The sequence below is a fragment of the Crinia signifera genome, chromosome 19 (genome assembly GCF_055691185.1).
Source record: "Crinia signifera chromosome 19, ASM5569118v1, whole genome shotgun sequence".
Lineage (NCBI taxonomy): Eukaryota > Metazoa > Chordata > Amphibia > Anura > Myobatrachidae > Crinia > Crinia signifera.
In genome coordinates this window covers 29,213,145-29,223,439 of record NC_139226.1, presented here as the reverse complement: position 1 = coordinate 29,223,439, position 10,295 = coordinate 29,213,145, and the positions used below count along the sequence as shown (strand labels likewise).

The window sequence follows — 10,295 nt, the reverse complement described above, 5'->3', positions numbered from 1 at the left end:
GTACCAATAAATCAGCTCCCATTTATGGAATACAGCCTGTAACATGACAGTTAAGCTGGGGCCGCAACCGTCAGGTCCTACCACGGCATGCTGCGGTTTGTCAGGAAGGCAGGACGACTGGATTTCAAGGTGAAAACACATTTTACTGCACTGTGTTCCACTTGAAATCCAGTCAGCGGTGGGGAAAAGGGTGGAGCTTACGGCGGTGGTCTCGTCCCAGTGGTGGTGGTCCGGGTCCCCCAGCAGCAGCAGGAGCAGTAGGCCGGGTCTTCCATCATCAGCGGAGATGGACCGGGTCAGGCAGTCCAATGGCGGAGGAGGAGCTGAGAAGAATTCCTGAAGGCGCCGAATTTCTGTTAGGCAGCCATGCAAAAGACCTAAAAAGGCTGCCGCCTCCTGCTGAAGGAGCAGATAAATAAAATATTTATTTATATTTTAAGAACCGGCTTTGTATTTTTATTTTAATATTCCTTTACAGGGTGGGGGGGTGTTATAGGTACCAACAGGCCTTTCCGTCACACACCTGGGCCTGGGGTACACTGGAGATGGAGGACCCCTTTATTCGGGGGGTCCCCAACTCCCTAAGAACTCCCAGCCTAGTCTAACTAGTAAAGGTGGGTAATGCTTTGGCCATGGGACCCCGTCAAGTGTGTCCCCTGGCTATGGCATTACACCTCCTGCTAGTGGAGCCTAGTGCTGGTCCCTAAAATACGAGGGACCCCCCCTAATTTTGTCCCCCAGGGCCGGCACCAAGAGCTTGGTGATGGTTCCTAAAATACATGTGACCCCCACTCATTTTTCATGCCAAATACTGCATCCTGCTAAAACGAAATGTGTGGTCCCAGCCTAAGTTTGGAGATCTATTGAAGCCTATAACACCCAATCAGATTCTACTTCTTATTAATTTAGCACCTTCTAGAAGATAGAATCTGATTGGTTGCCCATAGCGACATGCCATCTTCAGTAGAACTCGCATCTTATTAATGTACCCCTGAATTATATCACTTATGATATTGTTCAGTGACCTCATTAGACCCACACCGAACATGACGGTCACTGACGGTATAGTCAGATTTAACTGCATGTTCTAACGTCAGAGGGATCGTTAACGACCCACGGGAGCACGCATCGTTAGTCATATAGTCAGGGCCGGATTATAATGGAGGCACAAGGGGTCAGTGCCCCTGGGCCCCCCTCTAGCTAGGGGCCCCCTGTGGTTGGCATGTATTCCCCCCCCCCCTTTTAGCTAAAGGTTTTGTGCATGGGAGTGGGGTAGTGCTGCAGCTTCACCTACAGTATCTGCTAATGTGACAATGATTAATGGTGCTGAGCATCGGGAGCCAAGGCACACTGACTGCACAAGTGTGCTGTGCATTACTGGGAGTTGACTAAGTCCCATGACACTTTGCACCAGAGGGCAGAGGCTGAGAGGTTTGTGCTGAGCTCTGATTGGTGGAGCTCATTACATGCTTCTCAGGCCCATGGAGAACAGCAGCAGCAGCTTAGTCATGGGAGGGTTTTTAATCAGAGGCAGCACTAGGACTGTGAGGTCTCCTACAGAGTAAGGTGCAGAAGGACAAACACAGGCTTTTTATGTGGTATGTATGTATGTATGTATGTATGTATGTATGTGTGTGTGTGTGTGTGTGTGTGTGTCTATATATATATATATATATATATATATATATATATATATATATATATCCCCTGCAGTTAACCATTGACCAAGTTTAAACTGCCTTTACTCTGTGTTTTGACAGTGTAATATTCTCCCATGCAGTTTGCGGCCAGTAATGACAAGTGCACGGGGGCCCCCCTATCTAAAGTACCCCGGGCCCCCCGAAGGCTTAATCTGGCACTGCATATAGTGGGTACACACTGTGCATGATTATATCGGCAATGATAATGTTATCTTCGCACATCAGTAGTAAAAAAATCGCACAATGCGCACCCAGCTTTAGAAACTGATTGGTTGGTAGTTTAGCTTGCTCGCATTTATCTCTCTCCAAGGGGCCCATTTAACAAGGATCGCATATACAATGCAGTTTGGGAGAATTCAATGTATCTCAGGTGCTCCGAAAACTGTCTGCCTCTGGCGTGTGCTCAGCCTGGTGCGGGGGGGTGTCTGAGCATGCTCAGTCAGTGCTGAACCCCCTGCCGGAAGTGCAGTCTGTAGCCAATAGGCTGCAATGGACGACCAGCATCTAAGAATGTCCTTGGCCCCGTGACCTGATCCAATGCAGCGATGGATACATTGGGCAGCATTGTCTCCCCCGTAGAAACCTATGGGGGGTGCGGTTGATGGCAGCAATAGAGAGATCGCAGCAGAGATTGGAGATTCCTGCTGCAGTCCCACCTAGATACGTTAGGGGATACTGATTGAGTAATGTTCTGTGTAATCAATGATAGATAGATAGATAGATAGATAGATAGATAGATAGATAGATAGATAGATAGATATGAGACAGATAGCATTTATATTTATATATACATGCATACATACACTAATAGCCCAACAGTAACATGTCTCATGAATATTTCACTTTCCAGTCGTTCACATCTTTCACCGAAATGAATGGGCGGAAGAAGTCGTGGCTGTGGTCCATCGTGGTGCTAATGCTACTGGCTGTGATTGTGGTGGGGGCAACATTAATCGGGGTGTATATGACCCAGAAACACACTGAGGCGGTGAGTACATCAGACTGTATACATTGAACCCCGGACATTTAGTATCATACTCTCTATACACAGTTATACCGATGTATGTAGATAATGGGGCTCATTCAGAGTCAGACACAATGCAGCCACGGAGGCCAGATTTACTGCCATATGCTAATGTGAGTTTCTGTAGGACCCATGCAAGAATAACTGTGTCTAATAATCGGAAAGCCGTGCTGCCCACTGTTCTGTCCACAACCGCAAATGTCCAATAAGAAACCAGCTTTCCTTCCCTGCGGCCTGTGCGGAGGGGGGGGCTGTGAAAAGAGGTGGGGCGGTGGTTTCTTGTTTGTGGGCGTGGCCAGAGAGCTTGTGCCGTTTTAGCCACGCCCACCGCCATGCAATGCTATTTTTACGGCATTGCATGGCGGTGGGCGGGGCTAAAATGGCGGGATATGTGTCATTTGACCCGCACTTTACGGCCGACTGAATTCGCACCTCCATAGGGGAACGAGCAATTTGAAGAGAATTCGGCTCAGGGTGCGAGATTGGCTTAATTCGGGTGCCGTTGTCAACATTTAAACAGCACCCTTCGGCGCTAATAGGATTTACCTCTTTATCTCTCTCAAAAGTTTTATACTGAGGGGGGTGCAGCACAGTTCAAAATTCAAATAGGGGAGCCACACCCACTGCCACCAACTGCCATTACAAACTGACTCGCTGGCAGTTGGTGTGGCTCCCCTATTTTACTTTAGAATTCAGCTGCAGCCCCTCCTCCAGAGCTGCACCTGACCCCCACCATAGACTGCTTTAAAACTTGTCGCTGCCATCCTCATCAAGCGGTGTTGGAACTATCATTTCCACGTGTAAATAACGGTGTCATTCCCCACTGTGGCCTCTAGGTGGTAGAAATGGCTTTCCTGTCCAAGAACGGGGAGAAGGTCCAACAGACAGTTATGGTCAATGATGCGCAGAATGTGGCAGCATTTCATGTCAGCACCAACAATGTGTCATCAACAGTTCTGTACGACTACAATCATGTAAGTGATTAGATGTTCCTTTGCATCCTAGTATGTATGACAGGATCACAGGTACAGACAAGGGGGTAAAATTCCCAGTTAAGAAATATACAGTATTGTTTGTCATATGCCAGAGGTTCCCAATCTTTTTTGAATCACGGCATCCTAGAGTATAAGAATTTTTTCACGGCACCCCTAGGCCAATTTTTTTTAAATTAGATTGGGTTTATATGCGATTCTTAGGGTTAGTTATGTGGTAAGGGGCAGGATTTGCTTTTGTTTGTACACATTTTATGATTGGAAGCAACCAGCACTGGTTTTGCTTATAAATATTTAACCATTAATAATTTGAGTTGGTCCTGGACCACCAACCCAGGGCACCGCTGCATGTGTCCCGAGGCACCCCAGGGAGCCACGGCGCACAGTTTGGGAACCACTGGCATATGCGCACTCTGGTAAGTTACCACAGATATGCGCACTCTGGTCAGTTACCACAGATATACACACTCTGGTCCGTTACCAAAGATCTGAGCACTCTGGTCAGTTACCACAGATATGCGCACTCTGGTCAGTTACCACAGATATGCGCACTCTAGTCAGTTACCACAGATATGCGCACTCTGGTCAGTTACCACAGATATGCGCACTCTGGTCAGTTACCACAGATATACGCACTCAGATCAGTTACCACAGATATGAGCACTCTGGTCAATTACCACAGATATGCGCACTCTGGTCAGTTACCACAGATATGCGCACTCTGGTCAGTTACCACAGATATACGCACTCTGGTCAGTTACCACAGATATACGCACTCTGGTCAGTTACCACAGATATGAGCACTCTGGTCAGTTACCACAGATATACACACTCTGGTCCGTTACCAAAGATCTGAGCACTCTGGTCAGTTACCACAGATATGCGCACTCTGGTCAGTTACCACAGATATGCGCACTCTAGTCAGTTACCACAGATATGCGCACTCTGGTCAGTTACCACAGATATGTGCACTCTGGTCAGTTACCACAGATATACGCACTCAGATCAGTTACCACAGATATGCGCACTCTGGTCAGTTACCACAGATATGCGCACTCTGGTAAGTTACCACAGATATGCGCACTCTGGTCAGTTACCACAGATATACGCACTCAGATCAGTTACCACAGATATGAGCACTCTGGTCAATTACCACAGATATGCGCACTCTGGTCAGTTACCACAGATATGCGCACTCTGGTCAGTTACCACAGATATACGCACTCTGGTCAGTTACCACAGATATACGCACTCTGGTCAGTTACCACAGATATGAGTACTCTGGTCAGTTACCACAGATATATGAACTCTGGTCAGTTACCACAGATATGCGCACTCTGGTCAGTTACCACAGATATGCGCACTCTGGTAAGTTACCACAGATATGCGCACTCTGGTCAGTTACCACAGATATGCGCACTCTGGTCAGTTACCACAGATATATGAACTCTGGTCAGTAACCACAGATATGCGCACTCTGGTCAGTAACCACAGATATGCGCACTCTGGTAAGTTACCACAGATATGCGCACTCTGGTCAGTTACCACAGATATACACACTCTGGTCCGTTACCAAAGATATGAGCACTCTAGTCAGTTACCACAGATATGCGCACTCTGGTCAGTTACCACATATATACGCACTCTGGTCACTTACCACAGATATACGCACTCTGGTCAGTTACCACAGATATGCGCACTCTGGTCAGTTACCACAGATATGTGCACTCTGGTCAGTTACCACAGATATGCGCACTCTGGTCAATTACCACAGATATGCGCACTCTGGTCAGTTACCACAGATATGCGCAGTCTGGTCAGTTACCACAGATATGTGCACTCTAGTCAGTTACCACAGATATACGCACTCTGGTCAGTTACTAGATATACGCACTCTGGTCAGTTACTAGATATGCGCACTCTGTTCAGTTACCACAGATATACGCACTCTGGTCAATTAAAATGAAATTGGCATCATTTTTTTTCTGGCTCGAGCCCACTGGAGTTGTACCCTAAAATTTTGTAAAAATATATAAATTGGGAGGTTAAGGGAGAGATTTTCTAAAGGGAAAATGCCGTAAAACCCCCGTTTTACGGCATTTTCCTATGTATCAATCCCCGTCCGCCCCGTTTTCGCAAGGCGATACCATATAGAAGCCTATGGGCTTCTTTCGCCTCCCGCCGTACGATTGCGCGCCCCCCCCTCCCGTCCTCCAAAATCTCCAGGGACGTGCAGTCAGGGGAGGCAGGGGAGGCAGTGCCTCCCCTGTCATCAATGATTAATATAATAAAATAAATACTTATGACACATAGTTTGTGTCATACATATATGCTTTATATAATTCTATTTATTATGACTACATTTTTTTTTTCATTTGGTTTAGGAGGCACCAAGAGCGGTGCCTCCTGCTGTCTTACGTAAAGTAGCAGATACAGGGGGCAGGAGGTGGGCGGAGCCGAGCGCCGGGCTGCAAAAGCCCATTAAAAAAAGGTGCATAGGCGGCACCTATAGCAGTGCCTCGGTGACAGGGACGTGATTTCTGCCTATATGAAAGCACACCCCTGTCACTGAGGCAAATGTGATTGGGCACAGTGGTGCCACCTCAGTGTTACAGGGACGTGCTTTCATATAAGCAGAAAGCATGTTCCTGACTGTCACCAAGGCACAGGAGGGGACGGACAGGCTACGCGGCACAAATACAAGTAGAGGAGGGGTGAAGGGCGCAATCGCTAGCTGACCTGGGGCTCGGCGTCTGGAGGATCGGGCAGGACGGCTGGGCTCCCGGGGAAGAGCTGCGGCTCACTGTCCTGCTGGGGTGAAGGGCGCAATCGCTAGCTGACCTGGGGCTCAGAGTCTGGAGGATCGGGCAGGACGGCGGGGCTCCCGGGGAAGAGCTGCGGCTCACTGTTCTGCTGGGGTGAAGGGCGCAATCGCTAGCTGACTTGGGGCTCGGCGTCTGGAGGATCGGGCAGGACGGCGGGGCTCCCTGTCTTCAGGCTGGCACATGCAAATAAAAGTCAGTTCAGACTGACTTTTATTTGTGAAGCTAGGAGAAAATCAGTCGATGGTCAGCGACCATCAAATGATTTCTCCTGTAGCAGAGACATGTGCCTCACCAGCTCCTAACCTCACCGCACGCCACTGAAAATCTCCTCCTTCCCCTGGTGTGACAGCAGGGAGGACATCCGGCTTCAGGGGGGAGGAGGAGACGCAGGGGGACGCTGCCAGCCGCCGGGAGGTGAAAGAGACCCCCGCAGCCCACATCACAGGTATCGCGGGGGTCTCCTTCTCCGCAACCCGATGCTGGCCGCATTTGTTAGTACATATGCGGCAGCATCGCGGCGGCTGCAGTGCGAAGGGCGGCGATGTATGTTAATACATCCCGCCCTAACAGTGATAAAATTTATTAATTACTATCCCAAAGAAAATATTTTATTCTTTAAAAATGCTTTAAGCTGTTTTGGGGTAATTTGAGGCCATTTTAAAACTATAAAAAAAATTCACACTGTCATTATTTCTGGGGTGGATAAAATATCAAAAACTTAGATTTTTGGGTAATTTGAGGTTTTCTCATTTAGCCACAATAATGACATGTATTTATTGGACTAATTTCTGAAGCAAGGCTTGACATTTTCAGCCTAAATAGCATTTTTTTTCCATTTTTTGCACCTGCAAGAAATACATGTATAGAAGTGCGCACTATATATTCACCATACAACCAGAATGAGCGTTTATGAAATCATAAATAAAATAATAATAATAATATATATATATATATATATATATAAATACGCGTTTCGTCCAGAACGGACTTCATCAGGGGTGATGGGATCTAATATAAGAGCATAGGCATAAACTCAAGTTTAGGAAAAATCCTCCAGAAAGCTTGCACCCAGCAGAGAAATAATCTGTCTGTCCAGAAGGTTTGTTTGTTAAGCAAATAATTTGCATACATTTTTACCAAAACCTGTTGTTAGCCCGTTCCCCTATTTTGTCCCAGGATATAATTGGATTCAGGCGCATGTGCAGCGACAGGTGCTATATAATGAAGATGAAGAGAACTGATGAGCCTACAGTGACTGACATCCTAAAGAGCATTACAAGCTTCCAGCAACAGGTACTTACAGTATGCCCATTACACTGGCAATATGAACTTACTCTGTCTACCTACTAAAGTTGGTTTGTTTATGGTTGGGGGTACCATCAGTAACTGACGTTGTAATGAAGTCATGGGTTAGATTCCCACCATGGTCCTAACTGTGCGGAGTTTGTATATTCTCCCTGTGCATGCATCGGTTTCCACTGGGGCAGGGACTGATGTGAATGGCTATGCTCTGTAATGCACTGTGGAATATGTGTGCGCTATATAAATAACTCCTGTCCACTCCAACTGCTTATCTGGTGCACTCACTGGAATACGTGCGCTGCTGCCCTTTTATTGGCTACTGTCAGTGACCAGTCAGAAGGCAGCTCCTGCATCCCTACACATACCTATTGTGGGGCCGGCGCCCAAAAAGTGGCATGGCCTTGTCAAAAGGAGGCATGACTATATGGGACTGATGCTTCTGCAAGCCACGTCTCCCTTTATCATTACTATGGGGGCATGGCCAGTGCCCTGTGACCTGCCGGTATGCCCCCAGCCCCTCTGTCTCCCTGCTGCTTGGTGAGCAGAGATGCGAGTGAGGGGGGGGGACGACGACGACGACTGCTCCCCTCCCCCACTTTCAGCCACTTTCTTATCATATAATAATTCCCTTTTGTTCCCACAGAATGTCACAAGTGACAACGACATATCGTACAATCTTCTGGAAGGAGAGGAAGCCGATCGCATCAAACTGGGGGTCCACATTAACATTCTCTGCAATGGTGTCCCCATCGTCTGGGCCACACAGGTGAGGATCCCTCCGATTATCTACCTATATTATAACTCAGGATGACAAACCTTCACGTGAGATAAAGTGGCAGCCAAAAAGCCTCTACCTGTCATTTTATAGACCGTGGGAGATAAAGGGTAACTGGAATTTGATTGGTTCCTCCAGGTCTTTCAATTTAACATGTGGACCAGTGAACAATTCAATCCGAGGGGACGCCGCGACATGCAGGCTTCGGAGAGTGTAGCTGAACAGACAGAAAAGGTGGAGAAAAGGAGGGACAGCTGGGGTCTCAGGGAAGGGGGGGGGGGGAGTACTTGGGAATCAGTACCCCAGATTCAGCCAGCTGGACCCCTATGTTCTGACAACCAGATCATGCAGTGAAGCGACCCCCTTGATCGTAACCCACTAAGCCCTGCCCCTCACAGAAGGGCAGTGTTTTTAAAGTAGTGGGGCCCTTGGGGAATTGCCTTGTTCCTGGGAGACCCAAGGCCTAATTGAGATCCGATTATCGAACAAATAGGGTTCATAGTGCGCATGCACAAGGCCATCCAGCGTTAAAAGCAAGCAACGGCTTTTCATCGCTGGATACGCGCAGGTCAGGACTGACAGGTGGCCGGTTTCTCAGAGTGTCGCTGGAAAACACAGGCGGATCCCAGCCGTTGGAAGGGAGGACCGCTGACGTCAGCTCTGGCAGCACAGAGTAAGTCTATGGCTACTTGTCTGCTGGGAGGGTGTGGGGGGGGGGGGGAAATGAATTCGATGGTGAGTGATTGCGAATGGATTTCCCTAAATTCGCAGAACTACGATGCCATTCGCAGCCGTGCACAGGGGCGGGATTTCACTCCGGAGGGGAGGTGGCTGACTGATCACTGGGCTCTGAAAAAGTAGTTCTGACTCCCCCCCCCCCCCCCCCCCCCACAGTCCGATAATGCAATGGATGCAGATGTCTCCCTCACTGACAATTACACAGCAGCTAATTATATGTGCATATTTCCCTTTCTCTAGAGCAAGTCCCCTGACCTGCGCTGGGGGCTCTCAATCAAATTCAAAGTCTTTGGAGCGAAAGTGGATATCAAAATAAAGTCCTGAGGCGAGGATTGCACCGTGTGATGGGATTGTGGCCCTGGGCCTTTGCTCAGAAGCTGGACAGTTTGTGTGAGAATGGGATCATTGGATCATTGTCTTCCATATTTCCTCCCATGTTCCCTTTTCTATGAATTCCCTGTGTATTACACCATGCTTGCCTACCCTCTCGGAAGTCCAGGAGGCTGTTAAAAATATTAGGTGCCCTTTCCGCCCCCGAAACGTTGGGTGCACCCAATCACGCAATACGCGCCGAATGGTGTCATTGTAGCCCTGCCCCAACTATACAGCGCTGTATAAAGGGGCGGAGACATGATGACTCAGTTACACGGCCATGCCCCCGAGCAGCCCACTTTTCCACCAGCAACTCCTCCTACACAGTGATCTTCTGTACAGGGAGCCAGAGCCACTGCACAGTGTGTTGTATTCTATGTGTAGTGGCTGCATGTTCTAGGCATCATACTTTGGGGCCCATTTATCAGAGAACAATTGCGGCTAATTCTCCAAAAACAACCATTTTCAGGTGATAGCTGCAAATATTATGTATCCCCCGAATGTATCCGGAGGGATCGCAGCAGAAATATCAGATTCCTGCTGCGATCCCTCCTGCTCCGCTGGTCG

General features: G+C 48.2%; 1 protein-coding gene across 1 annotated transcript; it reads left to right on the top strand.

The window, feature by feature from the left end:
• The first annotated feature begins 2,523 nt into the window (after positions 1–2,523).
• On the top strand, positions 2,524–9,680 carry LOC146041504 (surfactant protein C-like). Its single transcript, XM_083161472.1, has 5 exons — positions 2,524–2,688; positions 3,561–3,698; positions 7,718–7,834; positions 8,487–8,609; positions 9,597–9,680. Exons 1-5 carry the CDS (start codon positions 2,524–2,526, stop codon positions 9,678–9,680), a joined length of 627 nt encoding a protein of 208 aa, XP_083017598.1.
• The last annotated feature ends 615 nt before the right edge of the window (positions 9,681–10,295 follow it).

Excerpts from the sequence above, each read along its gene's own strand:
- LOC146041504 (XM_083161472.1), top strand. The coding sequence starts at position 2,524 with ATGTCTCATGAATATTTCACTTTCCAGTCGTTCACATCTTTCACCGAA. Across the intron at positions 3,699-7,717 it reads TTCTGTACGACTACAATCAT|GATATAATTGGATTCAGGCG; the intron begins GTAAGTGATTAG and ends ATTTTGTCCCAG. Across the intron at positions 7,835-8,486 it reads TTACAAGCTTCCAGCAACAG|AATGTCACAAGTGACAACGA; the intron begins GTACTTACAGTA and ends TTGTTCCCACAG.